The sequence below is a fragment of the Salvelinus alpinus genome, chromosome 5 (genome assembly GCF_045679555.1).
Source record: "Salvelinus alpinus chromosome 5, SLU_Salpinus.1, whole genome shotgun sequence".
Taxonomy (NCBI): Eukaryota; Metazoa; Chordata; class Actinopteri; order Salmoniformes; family Salmonidae; genus Salvelinus; species Salvelinus alpinus.
The window spans coordinates 67,686,154-67,710,411 of record NC_092090.1 but is presented as its reverse complement, the minus strand read 5'-3'; the positions used below and the strand labels follow the sequence as shown (position 1 = coordinate 67,710,411).

At 42.7% G+C, this 24,258-nt stretch overlaps 2 protein-coding genes and 1 non-coding gene across 3 annotated transcripts in view; 1 reads left to right on the top strand and 2 right to left on the bottom strand.

Annotated features, from left to right (window-relative positions):
- LOC139576574 (palmitoyltransferase ZDHHC8B-like) overlaps positions 1 to 14,717 on the top strand; it is an 89,270-nt gene extending 74,553 nt beyond the window's left edge. Inside the window, exons 8-11 of the mRNA XM_071402814.1 lie at positions 414 to 531; positions 2,960 to 3,066; positions 3,274 to 4,349; positions 5,729 to 14,717. Of these exons, the coding sequence (XP_071258915.1) occupies positions 414 to 531; positions 2,960 to 3,066; positions 3,274 to 4,349; positions 5,729 to 5,885 (1,458 nt within the window). The 3' untranslated portion in view covers positions 5,886 to 14,717. The remainder of the gene's footprint in view (positions 1 to 413; positions 532 to 2,959; positions 3,067 to 3,273; positions 4,350 to 5,728) is intronic.
- Positions 14,718 to 15,764: 1,047 nt separating this feature from the next.
- LOC139576575 (ran-specific GTPase-activating protein-like) lies at positions 15,765 to 21,870 on the bottom strand. The gene is made up of 6 exons (XM_071402815.1): positions 21,706 to 21,870; positions 18,931 to 19,067; positions 18,271 to 18,428; positions 17,952 to 18,080; positions 17,767 to 17,835; positions 15,765 to 17,185 (listed from the first exon to the last, which is right to left on the bottom strand). Exons 1-6 carry the CDS (start codon positions 21,718 to 21,720, stop codon positions 17,067 to 17,069), a joined length of 627 nt encoding a protein of 208 aa, XP_071258916.1. The 5' UTR covers positions 21,721 to 21,870; the 3' UTR covers positions 15,765 to 17,066.
- On the bottom strand, positions 17,603 to 17,732 carry LOC139577397 (small nucleolar RNA SNORA77). Its single transcript, XR_011675288.1, has one exon. It is a non-coding gene; the product is annotated as a small nucleolar RNA SNORA77 (small nucleolar RNA).
- Positions 21,871 to 24,258: the final 2,388 nt, after the last annotated feature.

Here is a 24,258-nt window from a genome sequence, read left to right as displayed (position 1 = left end):
GACATCTTTCCAGTCCTCTTCAACTGAACTATTCCTAGTCAGTGTCTAGTCTTATGCCCTGTTCTATCCACAGTTCTATTCCCAGTCCTATTCTCCATCTTTCCCCTAGACATCTTTCCAGTCCTCTTCAACTGAACTATTCCTAGTCAGTGTCTAGTCTTATGCCCTGTTCTATCCACAGTTTTATTCCCAGTCCTATTCTCCATCTTTCCCCTAGACATCTTTCCAGTCCTCTTCAACTGAACTATTCCTAGTCAGTGCCTTTACTTAATTCCTAGCCTTATTCCCTGTCCTGTACCCTGCCCTGTCCCCAGTCCTATCCCTAGACCTATTCCTCATTCTGTTCCTCCACCTGCTGTTGACTTTCAAGACCACATTAAACCCCTCGTCCCTTCGTCCTCTCCCCTCTCCAGTCCAAGATCAGTCTGGATGGCCTGGCCTTGGATGACAAAGGCCTAGACACCCAGCCCCCGCTGCCCCCCAAAGCAGACCGCTACAACCAGCTGAAGAGCCAGCTGACATCCAGCGAAGGCAAGTAGCCCGTAATGAGCACTCTATGCAAAATCATCACATTCCTCTCTCTCTCTTTTTCTGTGTGTATCTCTCTCTCTATCCCCCTCTCTCTCTCGCTCTCTCTCTTTCCCCTTCTTTCCTTTCTCTCTCTGGTGTTTTGAACCAAACGGCTCTCTCTGGCCCCTTAAAAGTGCTCCATCTCATTTGAGTGCTAGAGTGATGACTTATATAGATAGCTGGGCTTGATGAATGAACTCCAGTGTGGCAGGACTCTGGCTCTTCATCAGCGAGGAGAATTTAGGTGTAATTTGTTGTGAGCGGGCCTGGTTCAGTGAATCTGCTCCAGACTGTGAGTGTGGGGGGAAGGGGGGGGGGGGTGAAATGGGTTCAGGGTAATGTGAGGAGATAATTACAGCATGAATCACTCCCTCTCGATGTTACTGTATTCTAGGTGGAATTCTGCCGTAGAAGAAGGTGAAAAGAATATGAATATTTATCTGTAGGACCCTGTCCATATGAATGACTGCCTTTTTTGTGCTAAATCAACCTTTTAAGGGAACAAGCTATTGAGAGTGGGCTATAGTAAAGGTTTGACAGTTTTGCCTCTTGCTTCTGTTACCATTGTATAAGGATTTGTTCTTAACCGACTTGACTAGTTAAATAAAGGTTAAATAAAGGTTAAATAAAGGTTCAATTAAAAAGGAGATGGGACACCACAGTGTTAGCTTTAGGAACAACAACCTCTCCCTCAATGTGAGAACGACAAAGGAGACGATTGTGGACTACAGGAAAAGCCGGGTCGAACAGGCCCCCATTCACATCGACGGGGCTGTAGTGGAGCAGGTTGAGAGTTTCAAGTTCCTTGGTGTCCACACCTAATCATGGTCCAAGCACACCAAGACAGTCGTGAAGAGGCCACGACAACACCTTTTCCCCCTCAGAAGACTGAAAAGATTTGGCATGGGTCCCCAGATCCTCAAAAGGTTCTACAGCTGCACCATCGAGAACATCCTGACCGGTTGCATCACCGCCTGGTATGGCAACTGCTCAGCATCTGACCGTAAGGCGCTATAGAGGGTAGTGCGTACTGTCCAATACATCACTGGGGCCAAGCTTCCTGCCATCCAGGACCTATATACTAGACGGTGTCAGAGGAAGGCCCAAAAAATTGTCAAAGACTCCAGTCACCCAAGTCATAGACTTTTCTCTCTGCTACTGCACGGCAAGCGGTACCGAAGCGCCAAGTCTAGGTCCAAAAGGCTCCTTAACAGCTTCTACCCCCAAGCCATAAGACTGCTGAACAATTAATCAAATGGCCACCCGGACTATTTACATTGACCCCCCCCATTTGTTTTTACACTGCTGCTACTCGCTTTTTATTATCTTTTTTTATTATTATAACTTCTTTTTTTTTAAGTATGACTTTTTATTTTATTTTTTACTTTAGTTTATTTAGAAAATATTTTCTTAACTCTATTTCTTGAACTGCATTGTTGGTTAAGGGCTTGTAAGTAAGCATTTCACAGTAAGGTCTACTACACCTGTTGTATTCAGCGCATGTGACAAATAACATTTTATTTTATTTTATTTGAACACATCTAGTAAGATAAACCGGATATAGTTACAGAGCATTGTGGGTACTGTAGTACAACATGCTACAAAACATGACATACACTGCAGTTTTTTTTCCCATGCACTGCAATGGTATGTAGTAAGGCTACATCAGCACTGAGTGTCCAAAACATTAGGAACACCTGCTCTTTCCATGACAGAGACTGACCAGGTGAATCTAGGTGAAAGCTATGATCTCCTTATTTATGTCACTTGTTAAATCCACCTCAATCAGTGTTGATGAAGGGGAGGAGACGGGTTAAAGAAGGATTTTTAAGCTTTGAGAAATGGATTGTGTATGCGTGCCATTCAGCAACCCAATATTATGTTTTGTACACTCAGTGAATGTCATGTTTCATTGTATGGACCTTCCTGTTTCTTTTTTCCCCTCACTGTAGCTCTGCTTCCACTTGGTGGTGTTTTATGTTACTGCATTATTTGCAATGACAAAATCACTGCCGGAGCCACAAGATATACCTGAAAACATTGGTAGGACATATTGGTAGGACTGTCTGTTGTGCTGAAAAAATCAAAGCAAGGATTTCAATGCAAGGAGGATTTCTAATGACTTTTGTCTGTATATTGTTAGTTGCTGAATGTCTATTCTTTCCTCAGTTTGCCTTTCCAAGATCCTAGCTTGAACTGAGGGAAAGACTTTCACAGCATAATGAGCCGTGAAAGGCTCTGATGATGACAGCACTATCAATTCTAACACCATACATTTGGATGCTTACATCATTTTAACAGACAACAAGCTGATTGTTGTGCTGGGATCTGATGACTGTTTGGCTCTCTCTCACACAGTAACATTGTCCTCTCTGTCCTCCCCTTCCAGATAGTTCCCTAACTGGCAAGACCCACCCCTCCACCCCGGCCATGTACAAGTACCGGCCCTCGTTCGGCACCATCCCTAAAGTCCACTACAATTCGGCAGGGGAGAAGGTCAGACTAAATTACTGAATTTGATAGTAATCGCAAACAGGCTTTCCCAGTATTTTACTGTATTCCTGCACAGTTGTGAATGTGACTGCATATGAAGTTGACAGCCTGTAACGATTTGCAATAAAAACCTTTTTATTATAATATGGCTAGTCAAAATAATAGTCCAGTCATATTTCTCGCTACTTCTGTGTTGTTTTGTCTTGTCAGATTGTAATGCCAGATGACCACCGTAAGGCGTCAGCCATCTTGGAGGAGGGCCGTTGCCACGTTGACTACCGCTCAGAGCCCAACCTGGATCTGCCTGACTACCACAATGCCCCTCTCCACCGCACCTTCCAGTCCTCCCCACTGCAGCTGGACTCCTACCTCATCAACTCCCGCTCCCTCAGCCTGAAGCAGGCCCACCAGCGCAGAGACAAGGGCCAGCTGCCTACCCTGCAGCCCGAGACCGTCACCTCCACCCCGTACAAGAGCGTCTTCTCCCCCAACACACTGTCCAACCGCAACGGCAGCCTCTCCTACGACAGCCTGCTCAACCCCAGCATTTCCCCAGCCGCAGAGGCAGAGTGCATGGCCCACCCCGGTATGCCCTCTATGGGCTTCCACACACCCTACCTGCCAACCAAAATGTGCCATGTGCGGGGGCCTGAACTGCAGAGCCAGAGGCAGCAGGTCCCCCCTAGCTTCAGCCCCATGTTGGGCTCCAGGGGGATAGGGATGAGCATGAGCACGCAGTCCCCCCAGGACCGGGACCCGTCCCCGGTGCGCTACGACAACCTCTCCAAAACCATCATGGCATCCATCCAGGAGCGTAAGGAGATGGAGGAGAAGGAGAAGCTGCTGCTGCACCACGGGGGACACTCCCAGGCCTATAATCAGGCTCAGGACTCAGGCATGTTTGACAGCCCTGGAGGTTACGGCCTGCCTCCTAGCGCCTGCTACCCAGATGGGCCCCGGGGCCCTAGCTCCAAAGGCCCCACACCCCCGGCCTATGGAGGCTCCAGGGACAACCTGATGGGGGTGGTGAGCTACGGGCCGCGGACCCCCGTGCTGCGCTCCTCTGGTGGCTCCTCTCTGGTACGTGCCCCCAGGACTTCCTCCAGCTCCTTGCACACTGACAGCAGCATGCAGGGAGGAAGGGCCTCCGAGCCCTCCTACCGCTCCCCAGCCCACCAGCCCCACCACTCCCCCGCCATGCCCCAATCCCCCTCCTACACCCACCAGAAACTCTCCTTTATCCATGCCCTGGAGAGGACAGACTCACCCCGCCTGGGTGGCCCAAGGTATGAATCCTAACGTCCTCCTAATGTCTCCTGGGGTGCATGAAATGGGGCTGGGTACAGACCTCAGGAAGCCCTGCTGGCTGACTGGGCAGAAACTAGCAGTGTATGGGCTCTAGTCCCCCCCCACACAGGATGAGTAATGAGCCTCAGAGAGCTACGGCTAGGTGTTAACATGTATCTTCTGTATACCACAGGAGGTTGGTGGCACCTTAATTGGGGAGAACGGGCTCGTGGTAATGACTGGAACGGAGTAGGTGGAATGGTATCAAACACATCAAACACATAGTTTCCAGGTGTTGATGCCATTCCATTTGCTTTGTTCCAGCCATTATTATGAGCCGTTAGCCAATTAAGGTGCCACCAACCTCCTGTGGTTATTATTATTATTGTTATTATTATTATTATCATCATCCCCTCAGCAGCCTCCTGTGCTGTGTACATACAGTATCTTTGAGATATTATACCCTTTTATCCAAATGAAGTACTGTGTATGTCACTGGATTTAAATGTTTTGCCTTCATAGGAGTCCACTTTTGTATTTTTCTAAATGATCTGTCTTTCGGATAAATAAAGTTCCATTACCCCACTATCATTTCCTTCTGTTTGCATGCTTATTTCCCTCCTGTCCCATCCCTTCCATCTGGGAGGGCAACATTAACATTTACGTCTCTCTATGCATGTTTTCACCACCTACAGAAACTCCATACAAACCTACAATATCACTAACAACACACTATTGGTTTACCGCTTATTTCTTTTTTATAATATTTTATTTAACAGGAAAAGACACCACAATTCATACACAGTCTATTTCCTATCAGTCTATTTCCTTCCCACTTTAAAAAAAAAACTAATTTCCAAAGGGAAAAGTTTGGTAACGGAGTAAAACCGAAACAAAAGACACACATAAACACAGAAACGGCACAGCTTCCATAGAAATCATTTCATAATAATGATGTAGAACTCTCTTTCTTCCACACAAATGTAGCTGTGTCACCACTCCATGCCCCGCGAGGCCCACCGCACCACGCAACCGCACTCGAACCCAACCCACCTTAGCCCTTATTTCATAACATTTCATACAGATTTTGGGGTCATGAATACAACACTCATGGTGATTTTACGCTAGTACCAGCAGGTACACTGGCATGTGTTTCATTACTCGAACTAGTGTCATGGTCATTTCCATCCTGCATGCTCCTGGGACACAACACCAACTACTAACACCACCAGAACATGCATGCAAGAACAATACACACTTTCTGTGTTTTATAATCCATGTGCATGTATTAAGATGGGGGGGAGAGATTCTATCGAAAGCAAAGTTAGTTCTCACTTCAAATAACTATGCCCTCTCTTGTTTTTCTCTACCCATTCAGAGAGGCCATGATGCAAAGTAAAGTGAATGGGCAAACGGACTGCCATCTAGGGCCCAACAGCTCCAGTGCCCAGGGCAACCCTCTCAGCCCTAGCCGCCACAGTAATGTCAAAAAGGTGACCGGGGTGGGTGGCACCACCTATGAGATATCTGTGTGAGAGGGCTGGGGCCCGGGGCGCCAAACCTTAAAGGAGAAGGCAGCATTGTCATGGCAACCACCTCCAATGGCAACAACATCCACGACCGCGCTAGAGAGGATTCTCTTATTCCTTTTACATTAACCAATCAGGGGCGCAGAGCACTTCCTCATTGGGAATTATTGTCCAATCAGAGGACTTCTGCTCATTCCGGGCCAGCCCCGGTCTCTGAGTGTGTACTGGAGGAGTGGATCTTGATCAGTGTGTGTTGTGGGAAAGGAGCAACTTCAACCGAAAGAGGGCTGATGTTTGTACAGAGTGTTGTGCTGTTGAATTCTGTGGCTTGTTGTGTTGGTTATCACTGAACAGTCTGAATCAGACAGACAGATCTTAAATGTATTGTTTACGGCGTCTCTCAGTTGCGGTCTATCTGCTATTATAAATGGGGTGGATCGAGCCCTGAATGCTGATTGGCTGATATGACAAAACATTTATTTTTACTGTTCTAATTACGTTGATAACCAGTTTATAATAGCAATAAGGCACCTTGGGGGTTTGTGGTATATGGCCAATATACCACAGCTAAGGGTTGTATCCTAGCACTCTGCGTTGCGTTGTGCATACGAACAGCCCTTAGCCGTACCGCCCTTAGCCGTGGTATATTGGCCATATACCACACCCCCTTGGGCCTTATTGCTTAATTATATGTCATCATCACACTCACTACACACCCACACAGACCACAAGATGTTAACAGCCAGACACACAAACTCATACAATTGATGTCACACATCTTTGTTCAGTCACATTCTTTAAAATAGCAGTGGTATGGATAGCCATCTCCAAACCAATAAGTCATGCATATAGCAGCACCCCATTGGATTCAAGCATACAGCATCCCTCTTAGGTATTCAAAGTGCTTCACATATCCTGTACAAATGACCATGTCTGTCTGGTCCATCAACACTATGTTGGCCATTACTGAGCGGAACAGAGAGAAGATTACATTAAACCAGTGAGTTTTAGATCAATACAATCTTTAATAGGCTGACTGTTCTGAGCCAAAGACAACACAACGGTGCTGTGTTGCACTCAGAGACGCAGGTCTTGAATGTCTCCAACTCTACATTTATCCTCTTGAGTTTTGAGGAGGTGTTTTAGGGCTTACAGTACAGGAGCATATTAATCTAAACTCTAGCTGAGATCCAGTATTTACCTATACAGTATACCATAAGCTACAGTCTGTACGTTATCAGCAACATACAGTGCATTCGGAAAGTATTCAGACATTTTCCACATTTTGTCACGTTACAGCCTTATTCTAAAATTGATTAAAATAAATGTTTTCCCTCATCAGTCTACACACAACACCCCATAATGGCAAAGCGAAAACAGGTTTTCAGAAATGTTAGCACATTTCAAATAAAATAAAAAACAGAAATACCTTATTTACATAAGTATTCAGACCCTTTGCTATGAGACTCGAAATTGAGCTCAAGTGCATCCTGTTTCCATTGATCATCCTTGAAATGTTTCTACAACTTGATTGGAATCCACCTGTGGTAAATTCAATTGATTGGACATGATTTGAAAAGGCACACACCTGTCTATATAAGGTCCCAAAGTTGACGGTGCAAACCAAAGCAAAAACCAAGCCATGAGGTCGAAGGAATTATCCGTAGAGCTGCAAGACAGGATTGTGTCGAGGCACAGATCTGGGGAAGGGTACCAAAACATTTCAGCTGAATTGAAGGTCCCCAAGAGCACAATGGCCTCCATCATTCTTAAATGGAAGAAGTTTGGAACCACCAAGACTCTTCATAGGGCTGGCCGCCTGGCCAAACTGAGCAATCGGGGGAGAAGGCCCTTGGTCAGATAGGTGACCAAAAAAGCTCTGACAGAGCTCCAGAGTTCCTATGTGGAGATGGGAGAACCTTCTAGAAGGACAACCATCTCTGCAGCACTCCACCAATCAGACCTTTATGGTAGAGTGGCCAAACGGAAGCCAATCCTCAGTAAAAGGCATATGGCAGTCCACTTGAAGTTTGCCAAAAGGCACCTAAAGACTCTCAGACCATGAGAAACAAGATTATCTGGTCTGATGAAACCAAAATTGAACTCTTTGGCCTGAATGCCAAGCGTCACGTCCGGAGGAAACCTGGTACCATTACTACGGTGAAGCATAGTGGTGGCAGCATCATGCTGTGGGGACGTTTTTCAGCGGCAGGGACTGGGAGACTAGTCAGGATCGAGGGAAAGATGAACGGAGCAAAGTACAGCGAGATCCTTGATGAGAACCTGCTCTAGAGCGCACAGGACCTCAGACCGGGGTGAAGGTTCGTCTTCCAACAGGAGAACGACCCTAAGTACACAACCAAGACAACACAGAGCTTGAGAGGATATGCAGAGAAGAATGGGAGAAACACCCCAAATACAGGTGTGCCAAGCTTGTTCCATCATCCCCAAGAAGACTCGAGGCTGTATTCGCTGCCAAAGGTGCTTCAACAAAGTACTGAGTAAAGGGTCTGAATACTTACGTAAATGTAATATTTCAGTTTTTTTCTTTTTTTTTAATTAGCAAAAAATTCTAAAAACCTGTTTTTGATTTGTCGTTATGGGGTATTGTGTGTAGATTGATGAGGGAAAAATACTTTCCCAATGCACTGTACATGTAGTCCAACATCCTATTTATTAGTTTGAATGTTATGTTAGAGTGACCCCCGACACAGACCAGTGCTAAGCACATACACAAAAGCCTGTGCTGCTGAGTGTTACAGTGGTGGCTGTTGTCTGTGATCAGTTCTGAACACCCAGTCAAAACAGTCCTCTCCATATTCAGTACAAATCCCACCGGCTTGGCAGTCAGCCATGCACAGCCAAAACATCTGACAGGCAATTTATGACTTTTGTGACTTAGTAGTTTTTTGTAAAATAGGTCTACCCATAATAAGTTATGTTAATGCCATGTATAATTGTGTTTTGTTATGATTCAAATCAAGTGTGAAAAAACCTTGAAAATCAAAGAAGTCTTCAGCTGTGTTATAAAATAAAGAAAACTCACCATTGTTTTTCAAAATTATTATTATTTAATTTTTTATATATATACCCAACCTTTCGAAAATGTTTGCAACATCTTGCTTTTTATACAGATGCTCAAGCTTGGAATGGATGTTTGTATTTGAGTGGATTTTTGTGTTGATAATTTATAACTTAAGTGAATAATAAATAGCATTAGGCATACAGAGAAGGGGGTATACTAGTTTGTTGTATTTTGCAGTGTAAACAAAGTTATTGATGAAACTGTATGATGAAGCAATGAAAGTCATAGGAAGCAGATGTTGTTAAAAAAAATTGGTTAAAAAGTGGCTACTTACCCTGACTCTGTTAACGCTCAGTGTAATCCTGACTGTCAATCTGTCTGTCCAGAACATCAACAGGTTTCAGACTGAAGACAAGAAATCCATCTTTCAGCAGCTGTTTGGTACAGCAAACCAATTGTATTACGTAAGACGTACAGAAAGTCATACATAAAACTATGGGTCTGTTTTCTTTTTGTTCACTGAAGAAAATAAGATATATTTGGTCTATTATTTTTGTTCATAAAAAAAATCCCTGTACACTGAAAAAAAAGATAAACGCAACATGTAAAGTGTTGGTCCAATGTTTCATGAGCTGAAATAAAAGATCTCAGAAATTTTCCATACACAAATTTGTTTACAACCCTGTTAGCGAGCATTTCCACTTTGCCCAATTTTTAAAAATCCTTTATTTAACTAGACAAGTCAGTTAAGAAAAAAATCTTATTTACAATGACGGCCTACCCCGGACGGCACTGGGCCTATTGTGCACCACCGTTAAGGACTCCCAATCACAGCTGGATGTGATACAGACTGGATTTGAACCAGGGACTGTAGTGACACCTCTTGCACTGAGATGCATAGTCTTGGACCACTGTGGCACTCGGAAGCTCAAGATAATCCATCCACCTGACAGGTTTGGCATATCAAGACGCTGATTAAACCGCATGATCATTACACAGGTGCACCTTGTGATGGGGATAATAAAAGGCCATTCTAAAATGTGCAGTTTTGTCACACAACACAATGCCACAGATATCTCAAGTTTTGAGGGAGCGTGCAATTGGCATGCTGACAGCAGGAATGTCCACCAGACCTGTTGCCAGATAATTTTATGTTAATTTCTCTCCCATAAGCCACCTCCAACGTCATTTTAAAGAATTTGTCAGTACAGCCTGGTCAACTCTATGTGAAGCAGATATTTCGCGCTGCATGAGGCAAATGGTGGTCACGCCAGATACTGACTGGTTTTCTGATCCACGCCCCTACCTTTTTTTTTTTAAAGGTATCTGTTACTAACAGATGCATATCTGTATTCCCAGTCATGTGAAATCTGTAGATTTGGGCCTAATTTATTTATTTCAATTGACTGATTTCCTTATATGAACTGTAACTCAGGTAAATCTTTGAAATTGTTGCATGTTGCGTTTATATTTTTGTTCAGTGTAGTGTTTTGCATCTTTCTTTTCTTGTTTGTAAAAGGCTGTCTGAACATGAGGTGAAAAATGGCACCTGGACATTTGCCCGTTCTGTGTTAATGACAGAATATACAATGCATTTGGAAAGTATTCAGACCCCTTGACTTTTTCCACATTTTGTTAAGTGACAGCCTTACTCTAAATTGGATTAAATTGTTTTGTTTCCTCATCAACCTACACACACTACCCCATAATGACATAGCATAAACAGTTTTTTAGAAAAACGGAAATATTACATTTACATAAGTATTTAGACCCTTTACTCAGTACTTGTTGAAGCACCTTTGGCAGCGATTACAGCCTCAACTTGAGTATATCGCTATAAGCTTGGCACACCTGTATTTGGGGAGTTTCTCCCATTCTTCTCTGCAGATCCTGTCAAGCTCTGTCAGGTTGGATGGGGAGCGTCGATTGCATAGCTATTTTCAGGTCTCTCCAGAGATGTTCAATTGGGTTGAAGTCTGGGGCTCTGGCTGGGCCACTCAAGGACATTCAGAGACTTGTCCCGAACCCACTCCTGCATTGTCTTGGCTATGAGCTTAGGGTCGTTGTCTTATTGGAAGGTGAACCTTCACCCCAGTCTGAGGTCCTGAGCTCTCTGGAGCAGGTTTTCATCAAGGATCTCCCTGTACTTTGCTCCGTTCATCTTTGCCTCGATCCTGACTAGTCTCCCAGTCCCTGCTGCTGAAAAACGTCCCCACAGCAGGAGGCTGCCACCACCATGCTTGACCGTAGGGATGGTGCCAGGTTTCCTCCAGACGTGATGCTTGGCATTCAGGCCAAAGAGTTCAATCTTGGTTTCATCAGAGCAGAGAATTGTCTGAGAGTCTTTAGGTGCCTTTTGGTAAACTCCAAGCGGGCTGTCATGTGCCTTTTACAGAGGAGTGGCTTCCGTCTTGCCGCTCTACCATAAAGGCCTGATTGGTGGAGTGCTGAAGAGATGGTTGTACTTCTGGAAGGTTCTCCCATCTCCACAGAGAAACTGTAGAGCTCTGTCAGAGTGATCATCGGATTCTTGGTCACCTCCCTGACCAAGGTCCTTCTCCCCCGATTGCTCAGTTTGGCCGGGCAGCCAGCTCTAGGAAGAGTCTCGGTGGTTCCAAACTTTTTCCATTTAAGAATGATGGAGGCCACTGTGTTCTTGGGGACCTTCAATGCTTTTTGGTACCCTTTCCTTGATCTGTGTCTCGACACAATTCTGTCTCGGACCTCTACGGATAATTCCTTCGGCCTCATGGCTTGGTTTTTGCTATGACATGCATTGTCAACTGTGGGACATTATATAAACAGGTGTGAACTCCAATGAAGTTGTAGAAACACCTCAAGGATGATCAATGGAAACAGGATGCACCTGAGCTCAATTTCGAGTCTCATAGCGAAGGGTCTGAATACTTGTGTAAATAAGGTATTTTTGTTTTTTATTTTTGATACATTTGTAAAAATGTCTTAAAACCTGCTTTTGTTTTGTCATTATGGAGTATTGTGTGTAGATTGCTGTGGATTTGTTATTTATTTAATCCATTTTAGAATAAGGCTGTAACGTAACATAATTTTGAAAAAGTCAAGGGGTCTGAATACTTTCCAAAGACACTGTACATGGATGAAAAGTATTCTATTTGCTTGCAGCTACACAACTAATCAATTATATTGCCATTGTGGCCTTTCAAGAGGACAATGATGTTTACTGCACAAATACATCTGATGGAATTGATTGAGATTGAATAGAACAGATAGCCAGGTTGCAGGTTGCCATTAAAAAGTCCAAACATGCTTGTGACTGAATGGTCCCACTTATGGATGGTAGAGTCCTTTTTAATAACATATTTTTAAAGCCAAAATAATTGTACCTATTTATCGAGATACTCACTTTACTTAAAGTACCATAATTCTACATATACTGTAATAAATGTATGTATATATTGTACACACAGTGGTGTTTCTAGGCACAATCCACATAAGCAGCTTAAAAAGAGGGGGCCACTAAAATGTAGATCTTGCTTAGGGCCCCCAAATGCTAGATTTGTGCTACATTTTAATATATCAGAGACAGAGTACACAGGCAGATGTGACCCTCGCATTTTTATTTGTTTACCTGTCCAAGATAGAGCAAAGCAGTGCGACACAAACAACACAGAGTTAGTTACACATGGGATAAACAAACGTACAGTCAATAACACAACAGAAAAACACAGTAGAAAAATCTATGTACAGTGTGTGCAAAAAGTATTCTTTTTTTTGCATTGAAGACAGTACAGAAGAGAATACCCCGTGCCAGGGAATGTTATTTTAGGCTCTTGTTTGTGACACATGCCATTCCAATTCTCCATCTTATCATATTATCAGAGCAATTGCAGACCACAAGCTTAAAATATGAGGTTACACATTAATAACAACTGGTCTGACCCCATAGCAGACCCTGATTGTAATATATTAAACGTGGCAAAGGCAGCTAGTTAGGTTACTATGCCATACATATTTTAAGTTGAATGTACATATTGGGTCACTTGTCTCATAATAGTTTCAATTTAATCTTGAGATGATCACTTGTTTTATGGGAATAAAAATATTTAACTCAAATTCACCTGTGGTTCTTGCAGGTGACCCAACATTGTTAATACATACTTGAATCATCCCCCTCAAGCACACACTTATGATGAAAGTGATTATTAATCTTCCTTTGGATGACTGACATTTTATAAATTTTTTCATTCACCTCACCTGAATAATATGGACTAGTGCAGAATACCTGTTGCTGTTTGTCTTGCTTATCATAATCAGATGTAGTATTTTTTTTTTTACATTTGTTATATGAATAAAAAATGAAAGATGTACGGTGCATTCGGAAAGTATTCAGACCCCCTTGACTTTTTCCACATTTTGTTACGTTACAGACGTATTCTTAAATGGATGAAATCGTTTGTTTCCCTCATCAATCTACACACAATATCCCATAATTACGAAGCAAGAACAGATTTTTTGAAATTTTTGCAAATGTATAAAAAATAAACAACTTAAATATCACATTTACATAAGTATTCAGACCCTTTACTCAGTACTTTGTTGAAGCACCTTTGGCAGCGATTACAGCCTCAAGTCTTCTTTGGAATGACGCTACAAGCTTGCAACACCTGTATTTTAGGGAGTTTCTCCCATTCTTCTCTGCAGATCCTCTCAAGCTCTGTCAGGTTGGATGGAGAGTGTCTCTGCACAGCTATTTTCAGGTCTCTCCAGAGAAGTTCGATCCGGTTCATGTCTGGGCTCTGGCTGGGCCACCCAATCAATTGAATTTACCACAGGTAGACTCCAATCAAGTTGTAGAAACATCTCAAGGATGATTAATGGAAGCAGGATGCACCCGTGCTCAATTTCGAGTCTCATAGCAAAGGGTCTGAATAGTAAATAAGGTATTTCTGTTTTTTATTTTTAATACATTTGCAAACATTTCTGAAAACCTGTTTTTGCTTCGTCATTATGGGGTATTGTGTGTAGATTGATGAGGATTTTTATTGAATCAATTTTAGGATAAGGCTGTAACGTAGCAAAATGTGGAAAAGGTAAAGGGGTCAGAATACTTTCAAAATGCACTGTATATGTACAGGTAACTGCTAAAATTAAGGAAACACCAACATAAAGTGTCTTAATAGGGCATTGAGCCACCACTAACCAGAACAGCTTCAATGAACCTTGGCATAGATTCTACAAGTGAATGGAACTCTATTGGAGCGACACCATTCTTCCACGATAAATTCCATAATTTGGTGTTTTGTTGATGGTGGTGGAAAATGCTGTCTCAACCGCCGCTCCAGAATCTCCCATAAGGGTTCAATTGGGTTGAGATTTCGTGACTGAGACGGCAATGACATATAGTTTACATTCTTTTCATGCTCATCAAACCATTCTGTGACCACTCGTGCCCTGTGGATGGGGGCGCATTGTCATCCTATTGGGGCATAGCCATGGTAGCCAAAGTAATGGCCTGCCTAGCATTTTTATACATGACCCTAGGCATGATGGGATGTGAATTGCTTAATTAACTCAAAACCATACCTGTGTGGAAGCACCTGCTTTCAATACTTTGTATCCCTAATTTACTTGTTTCCATTATTTTAGCAGTTACCTGTAAATGCTTAATAATTATTTTTGTTAAAAGGAAATATTTGCCACTTGACAGAATTAGAATTTAAAAAATGTTGTCAAGCCTAAGGATGAACTATACTGAAAAATGATATGTAAAGTGTTGGTCCCATGTTTCATGAGCCGAAATAAATTAGCCCAGAAATGTTCCATATGCACAAAAAGCTTATTTCTCTCAAATGTGGTGCACAAATGTGTTTACATCCTTGTTAGTGAGTGTTTCTCCTTTGCCAAGATAATCCACCCACCTGACAGGTGTGGCATATCAAGAAGCTGATTAAACCGCATGATCATTACACAGGTACACCTTGTGATTGGTACAATAAAAGGCCACTCTAAAATGTGCAGTTTTATCACATAACACAATGCCACAGATGTCTCAAATTTTGAGGGAGCATGCAATTGGCATACTGATTGCAGGAATGTCCACCAAAGCTGTTGCCAGAGAATTTAATGTTAATTTCTCTACCATAAGCCACCTCCGTCATTTCAGAGAATTTGGCAGTACGTCCAACCGGCCTCACAACCGCAGACCACGTGTAACCACGCCAGCCCAGGTCCTCCACATCCAGCTTCTTCACCTGCGGGATGGTCTGAGACCAGCCATCAAGACAGCTGATGAAACTGGATTATTTCTGTCTGAAATAAACTCATTCTGATTGGATGGGCCTGTCTCCCAAGTGGGTGGGCCCAGGCCCCAGCCCAGTCATGTGAAATCCAGATTAAGGGCTAGTTAATTTATATAAATTGACTGATTTGCATATATGAACAGTAACTCAGCAAAATGATTTTAAATGTAGCATTTATATATTTTTTCAGTATATTGATTCGTTTCAGGGACACATGATGATCAAAATGGACGTATTTGTTCAATGACATGTCAGTTCTTTGTAAAATCAATAATATTCCTTCCCTGCAACAGCACCATCAGTTGGAATGTATTAGAATGCATTTCACGAGTCACAACAGTACTGATACAGTGAGGAAATTGAAAGGTTGGTGAATAAGCATTGATTATCAAACAAATGTAATCAACTGATGAACATTTTAATATAGTTTACTGAATGTGTACCATTAGATGTATCAAACTTTCAACCCTCACCATCTTGCAAGGCAGCCTGAGATAGCCTTGACTTTTCATACCAGACTGGCTCTACTGCTCTTCCCACTTAGCAATTCCTCACCCTATGCAACATAGACAGACAAAAGGGTCGTTGAGAGCTTTTATTGGAAGGTGGAGGAAACATCTCAAACCATTTGAGTGCAAATGAAAAGCAACATTCCATCCTGTACATGTATTTACAGATGCACTGGCATGTCGATGCACCTAAGGGGCAGGGTCAACTCAGTGGGTACAGGTTAGGATGGTGAGCACACCTGATACCGCATCATTACTCTTGCACTATACATTTTCTACATGCTTTAGTTTCAGTTTGAAGGAATGTATTATGACCTAAAACAGACTTGAGCCACCGGGAAGAGAACCCAAGCCAGGAAGTACTGTAGCCTATACCAAAGTCTGATGAACCATCGTCTTACATTTTGATTTGGTGTGATCGGTCTCCCACAACTAAAAATGAAACAAAAAACACCTTTGTGATTTGATGAATTATGTGTATCAAATCATCTGCAGTAGAACATCTTAGATATGAGTCAATGATAACTGATCCAAGGACTACAGTCCCCAAAATGCACCCGATGTTAAACACGTTATGGCTACGTCTCAATGGTCCAAAGTGTCTTTCTCCATTAATTTCCTCTCCTTCATCTGAACCTCACAGCTGATAGGTGAAAGCAAACTTCTGCCTGGTAAGCATCCACCACATTCCCCTGCCTTTATGTACATAACTACCTCAAATATATCATACCCCTGCACATTGATCTGGTACCCCCTGTATAGAGCTTCATTCTTGTGTATTTTATTCCTCTCGGGTTGCTATTTGTCTCTCTGCATCGTTGCAAAGGGCAGTAAGCATTCCACTGTAAAGTGTACACCTGTGGTAATAAATGTGACAAATATTAGGGGTTCCACCTTGTCTCTATTCAGATCAGTAAAGACAAAGGAGAGGAAGCCTCCATATTGAGATGCATACCAAGACATTACAGCTCCTCTCTGTCTGTTCCCATTATAGGTGTGGCACTTACAAGCAGTCCTATTCCCTATAAAACCAACGTTGCTTCATTCAGAAAAACAAAGAAAGACTTACCCAATGTGGGAATTACCAATATCACAAGCCTCATTTCACAGTATGTCAAGTTGACACAGATGAGCAGTACAGACAACTTGTTTTCCATGATGGAAACAAGAGGGCGGGTGGGGAGGGGCACATTTTAATGAATGGATTTTTTTTTTTTAGAGTGGCACCAAGGTCTTGCGATCTCTCGAGGCAAACAAATCATTAAAAAAAACTAAATAAATCAATATGCAAGAGTCCAAATTCAGTTTCTTTAGAGTCTATTGTAGAAAAAGAGGGAAATGACAAGTTGAAGATCAGTAAAGCAAGTTCTTGGATTCATTTCTTCTCTTCTGCTTTTTCCTCTTTCTTTTCCTCGGGTGCCTTGGTCTTGTCGTCCTTTACAGATAGTGCCTCCAGTTTCTCTGCCACTTTGTTTGCACGGTCAACGTTTCCTCCTGCAGAGAAGTACAGAAAGATGAGACATGAACTCTTTGTCAGTGTGGTGTCACGGTGGCCAAGATGAGGCTCCACACCAAACGTATTTAGAAAGCCCTTTTTACATCAGCAGATGTCACAAAGTGCTTATACAGGAACCCAGCCTGAAACCATCAAAGAGCAAGCAATGCAGATGTAGGAGCAGGGTGGCTACACATCAACAGTGCACGGTAACAGTCCTCTTCATTTAAGAGCATGTTTTAGGGCATTGGGGATGTCTGCCATTTCAATGACTAAGATTATTCCAGTTTGAGTGTTTCGCAAGACTTCTCGTTCCACCGATACATTACGCAAGGTTAATCTACTGGGTAGTGATTAACATGTGACCTGCTCAACAATGGTTGTTCTTTGTAATTAATATTACAGAGAAAACAATTCTAAGTGTGCCAGAACATACCAACATTAGCCTAACAGTAGGCCAGCGAGTTGTTACATTCTGCATGTTAATTTAGCAGACATAAAAAGTTCTGGGCTGGAGTGAGCAGCAGAGAACAGAGTATTGTCTGCATACTGACATACTGAAAAAAAATTGTACACCAACCTGATCCATCTTGAGATTTTCTGACTTCCTCCTTGCATTCATCGAACTTCACCTTAAATTTCTGAGCGTCTGAAAATGACAGAAGTTATTTTAAACCCCAGCCACACTTTTTTTTGCATGAGAAAGCAGACTGAATTGTTAAAAGCTAAACGCAGTGACTAAAATAGACGTGTTGTCACGCTCACTTTCTGCATTGAGGAAACGTATTGCCAGGAGTTCAGGTTTGGGATGCTCATCAGCGAAGTCGGCGAGTGTGTTCCATACCCAGGCCCTGTCGCTGCCAGCGTTGGGCTTCAGCTCCATCACAGGAAAAACTGAAAGAGCAGAAGATGAAAAGGAATTAGGCCTCCGACTCACGAGTCCCATCTATACAATGACTTGTTTTGGTAATTCGGTGGACAGGCAACATGCATGGGTTAACGGAAAGGTTTCAGTCCAACACACACACGCTAGACAGCAGTGATAAACACTACTGGTTGAGACAGGGAGTCTTCCGTGACTCACTGTTGTGATTGGCGCAGATCTTCAAAGTCCGGTCTCTCCTCATCAATAGGCGGATGGTACCCTTCTCTTTGTGTTTCAGGAGCTTGACGTCGCCTGTGCCTCGCTCCTTCCACTCTGGTGGGTCGTTCTCAGACGCAAAACGGTAGAGCTTCGCACGCCTGAGGGGAGAGACAATATGGGTAGAATGACGAAGCTGTGGATGGAATCAGTGACAATACCTAGGTGACAGAGGCATGGCTCTAGGCCAACCTTTTTTAAACAAGGAGCATGTGTGTGCCTAAGTTGAAAAATATAAGCACACACAAAGAAATTTAGGAGTAACACGAAAAACATTTGAGGTAATAATTTTTCCTAGGTGCATTGGGGCTCCTAAATTAAAATTCCAGGTCACACAGCAAACTATTTAGGAGCATAGGAGAGTAAAATGTTCCACGCTGTAGAGCCCTGAGAGGGCTGGATGGTTTCATAACACTTGAGGCGAATCCTCACGTCCAATTTAGTAAAACAAATTACTTAAGTCTCCCATTGACAGTGCATGGCTAAGTGAAAATTCAACTAATTTAGAAGTTAAGTTCGCTATAAGGATTCGGCCCTAAATGAATTACAAATTAAGTATTGCACAATTATTTAGGCTATTCAAGGCTTTCAGCATCAGCTTACATTTTGAACAGTTCCTCCTCGTCCTCCTCTAGCGTCTTCACATCCTGCTCTGGAAGAGACACGATGGGCTCATAATGGGGATCGTGGTTTGATTCTTCTGCATTGTCTGTTGAAGTCTCCTGCTCTTCTGGTGTTTCCTATGAAACCAGATTTACACACACGTTAACCCCCTAAGGTAGACGTCGCGCCCCCCGCTGAAATCTAATTAGCATAATAATAAAAAAGGCCAGAAACATAAGATATATTTTTGCATTCGATGCATCTCAATCCACCGCAACCGCCTATGTAACCCTTCCACATCAGTGGTGAAAGAGCAGTGTTTGTCAGACAATGAGACATCCCGAAAAATCAGTCTTCTCTCAAAATTGTCTGTAGCGTCCGAAACAATTCAGCCTACAAACTGTTATGACACCTCTACGGAAAGATGACTCTCACGATGACGTTCTCCGTTTTGCTCTACGACCCTGGGACTGAAGTCGGTACAGCCGATCTGGCAACTTCTGTCTGTAGCGTACGAAAACAGTTTGGGCTACACACTAACATGACCCCTCTGTGTATAGGTGAGACTCTCACGAACATGTCTGTTGTTAAGCTCTAGGATGCCCACAGGCCTGACAAGACACTTTTGAAGGTCCCCCGGTACCAGTCGGAAAAATGTATTTCAGTATATTTTTTATTGAACCTTTATTTTACTAGGCAAGTCAGTTAAGCACAAATTCTTATTTACAATGACGGCCTACTCCGGCCAAACCCTAACCCAGATGACGCTGGGCCAATTGTGCGCCGCCCTATGGGACTCCCAATCACGACTGGTTGTGATACAGCCTGGAATCGAACCAGGGTCTGTAGTGACACCTTTAGCACTGAGATACAATGCCTTAGACCGCTGCGCCACTTGGGAACCCTGTTAAGTGACAAATTAAATAAATGTAAAAAATAATAATAAAATGTTTACTGATCTTTCTTGTACTGAAGCTCTCAGATATAGGAGAGACACTTTCAGAACAAACTTCTTTTATACCATTTTTTGGGGACTATCTGTTATTCAATGCGTTTATATGGGATAATAGCAGTCCAAATACATTTTCTTCATCAAATATTGTTTGATACTTCAAAAACACTTAATATTGAAAAATCAAATAGCAAAAGTATCTTTGGTATGACCTTCTAAAAAGCAATTCCATATAGCTTAGTACAACCCCCCTCCCAGTACTCTTAGTTTCCCCTGGATTGTCATCTCGTTTCAAGTTAGTGAAATGTACTTTACTAGTCAATGTATTAGACTGTAAAAACAGTAGGCTCCAACAACTGACTGCAGAGGGAGGTGAATAGAGGGATTTGAGAGATCAGGCTTCGAGGTTATCTTTTGTGTGCAATTTGCTGTGGCAACTGAACTTAGTGGTGCTGAGCCAAGCATCTTTGCTGCTGGATGGGTTTATAAAAGGCCTTGCAAATCCATATGATCTCACACTTACTACAGAACATGGTAATATGGCCTAACATTACATAAAAACGCCGCTCAAGAGGAGAGGAAGAGAAAAGTGAAGCAAGTGGACAATAAATCACAAAACAATAACTTTTATGTTAGCTGGACAACTAGGCCCAATTTAAACTAATAATTGACGTTAGTTCTGTTTGTACAATAGAGTTAGACACATTTGCAGTCGGCTACCAAAAAACTACCGTGACACAAATATCAGCAAGCCATCTTGCTAGATAGTGCTTTAAGATTAATTGATTAACGTTAGCTGCCTGAACAAAATGTATGAAAGGGGCGCGAGGCTCCATGCGTTCCGAGTAACGTAACTGTATGGCTAGCAACATGTCTCCGTACAAGACTAGCAAGTAATTTCAATCGTTGTCTTGTTACGTTAGCTAATGAAGTCATCTGCTTGATTATGTAGCTAACAGTGCCATAACTCAGACAGCATGTCAATGTTCACTTATTTTCTAGCTAGCTAAATGGTAAACAGGCACTGAGAAAGTTGACATTCATTTCGGCCTGGTGTTAGCAAGCCAGCCAGCTAACGTTAGCTAGGCCATTCAGAAAAGTACCAAGCTAGCAAGTTAGTTAACTAGAGATGGAAAATAGGTTTAGCCATCGTGTCAATGACATATAGCTAGTTATATGCAATTATCCACTCTTAAATAAAATGCAAACAAACATTGTAAGCTCAGGACACTTCCACAATATTGCCATTTAAAAAGATGCTACGTTAACTAGCTTTTGTTAGCTAACGTGTTAGTTAGCTGGCTAACAATTAACGTTACTGTCGGGATAACATACAATTAGGTTCAAAGCCAAATATTGTACATGGATGTCTCAACCAAATACATATTGGGTTTAAATGATCATTTTGAAAGTAGTGGTTGCACGATTATACCACAGACATAATCAAATATTTAGATCATTGTTCTGTTAGCTAGCTAACTAGATGGCTAGTTGGCTAGTTAGCCAGCCAGTTAGCTTTGGAGCAGATATAAAGGGCGGCAAAAGTATCAAGTTACCCACTTTTCTGACACATACAACAAAGGTATAACTGATTGACCATTGCCAGTAAGTAATTGTTTTGAGACCAATTTACACTTTAGACCTTCAATACTGATGTTTAACGAGGTTGTTAAAAATCAGCATCCCTAGCCGGTATTATCTTCCCGGGCACAACCCTAGCAAGATAAACTTTGAGAATGCCAATCAAAACATCACAATGGAAATTAAATGTACATTTAATTAAATGTACGTCACATAAATATGTTCAAAACTCATAAACTTACCTTCGGATCTGCCATGTTAATGTAGATGTTTGTAGATTACGGAATTCAGTTTGATTGATTCAAAACCAAACTCTCCGTTCGCCTTGAGTTCCTCTCTCTTCGTGCTATAGATTTCGCGCGTCGAAATGTCCCATTTGCGTTTCCTCCATCCCATCCCCCCCCCCCTTTCGACACTATTTTAAAGGGCTTTAAAGCGTATTAAATGATCTACAAATATCATAATGGTATGTGTGTTATTATTTTACGAAACATGAATACACTCGGTGTATTATTGTTTTCTTTATTAAATATGGTAATTTACTTGCATTGCAATACACTCGAGTACTGCAGACATTTCATTCTGTGTTGTAAAATGGTAACGTTAACTGTGAAATGTTGCTACATATCTCAAAAGTGGCATGTGTGGTTAAAACATTGGATAGATAGGTAACTAGCTAGAAACAATTTCAGTGTCAACAAAAGTAACAACCTGACAACTCCAACAACAACCCATTAACTTTTTTTGTGGATCTAGCAGCTTCCTCACTTCCTGTGTCAGAAAAAAATATTTTATTTTTATAGAATTATCACCCCACTATTACACAATTAACAGGAATCATGGAGAACATGCATCTTCTATATTTTCAGTTGAAGTATCCAGTGATGTGTATATATATACACTGCTCAAAAAAATAAAGGGAACACTAAAATAACACATCCTAGATCTGAATGAATGAAATATTCTTATTAAATATTTTTTTATTTACATAGTTGAATGTACTGACAACAAAATCACACAAAAATTATCAATGGAAATCAAATTGATCAACCCATGGAGGTCTGGATTTGGAGTCACACTCACAATTAAAGTGGAAAACCACACTACAGGCTGATCCAACTTTGATGTAATGTCCTTAAAACAAGTCAAAATGAGGCTCAGTAGTGTGTGTGGCCTCCACGTGCCTGTATGACCTCCCTACAACGCCTGGGCATGCTCCTGATGAGGTGGCGGATGGTCTCCTGAGGGATCTCCTCCCAGACCTGGACTAAAGCATCCGCCAACTCCTGGACAGTCTGTGGTGCAACGTGGCGTTGGTGGATGGAGCGAGACATGATGTCCCAGATGTGCTCAATTGGATTCAGGTCTGGGGAACGGGCGGGCCAGTCCATAGCATCAATGCCTTCCTCTTGCAGGAACTGCTGACACACTCCAGCCACATGAGGTCTAGCATTGTCTTGCATTAGGAGGAACCCAGGGTCAACCGCACCAGCATATGGTCTCACAAGGGGTCTGAGGATCTCATCTCGGTACCTAATGGCAGTCAGGCTACCTCTGGCGAGCACATGGAGGGCTGTGCGGCCCCACAAAGAAATGCCACCCCACACCATGACTGACCCACCGCCAAACCGGTCATGCGGGAGGATGTTGCAGGCAGCAGAACGTTCTCCACGGCGTCTCCAGACTCTGTCACGTCTGTCACGTGCTCAGTCTGAACCTGCTTTCATCTGTGAAGAGCACAGGGCGCCAGTGGCGAATTTGCCAATCTTGGTGTTCTCTGGCAAATGCCAAACGTCCTGCACGGTGTTGGGCTGTAAGCACAACCCCCACCTGTGGACGTCGGGCCCTCATACCACCCTCATGGAGTCTGTTTCTGACCGTTTGAGCAGACACATGCACATTTGTGGCCTGCTGGAGGTCATTTGCAGGGCTCTGGCAGTGCTCCTCCTTGCACAAAGGCGGAGGTAGCGGTCCTGCTGCTGGGTTGTTGCCCTCCTACGGCCTGCTCCACGTCTCCTGATGTACTGGCCTGTCTCCTGGTAGCGCCTCCATGCTCTGGACACTACGCTGACAGACACAGCAAACCTTCTTGCCACAGCTCGCATTGATGTGCCATCCTGGATGAGCTGCACTACCTGAGCCACTTGTGTGGGTTGTAGACTCCGTCTCATGCTACCACTAGAGTGAAAGCACCACCAGCATTCAAAAGTGACCAAAACATCAGCCAGGAAGCATAGGAACTGAGAAGTGGTCTGTGGTCACCACCTGCAGAACCACTCCTTTATTGGGGGTGTCTTGCTAATTGCCTATAATTTCCACCTGTTGTCTATTCCATTTGCACAACAGCATGTGAAATTTATTGTCAATCAGTGTTGCTTCCTAAGTGGACAGTTTGATTTCACAGAAATGTGATTGACTTGGAGTTACATTGTGTTGTTTAAGTGTTCCCTTTATTTTTTTGAGCAATGTATATGTCGAAGTTCATATTAGTACGTGTCCCACAATATGGCAGCCCGTAAAACAAATGTTCTTCATCAGAGAAAAAGTGAAGGTGACTTGGTTGTTTGCTTTTATGTGTAGTCATGTCGTAGGTAAATTTTTCTTTTCAGTACTAAATTAAGTTCCTGCTTTTAAAAATGTGCTTTGCTAAATCTGCTTGACAGCCACTTTGCTACACTAACTGTAACAACTCTGTAAGGTCTGTGAGAGCTTCAGGTTTCTTTGGTGCATACCTAAAGCAGTGCGGAAATAATGTATGTGTAAAATGTGTCCTTCCTTTGGTCTAATGAACAGAA

Coding starts and splice junctions, on each gene's coding strand:
- LOC139576575 (XM_071402815.1), bottom strand. Junction 18,081..18,270: donor GATCTGCGCCAATCACAACA/GTGAGTCACGGA, acceptor CTGCTCTTTCAG/TTTTTCCTGTGATGGAGCTG. Junction 17,836..17,951: donor ACGTTTCCTCAATGCAGAAA/GTGAGCGTGACA, acceptor TGTCATTTTCAG/ACGCTCAGAAATTTAAGGTG.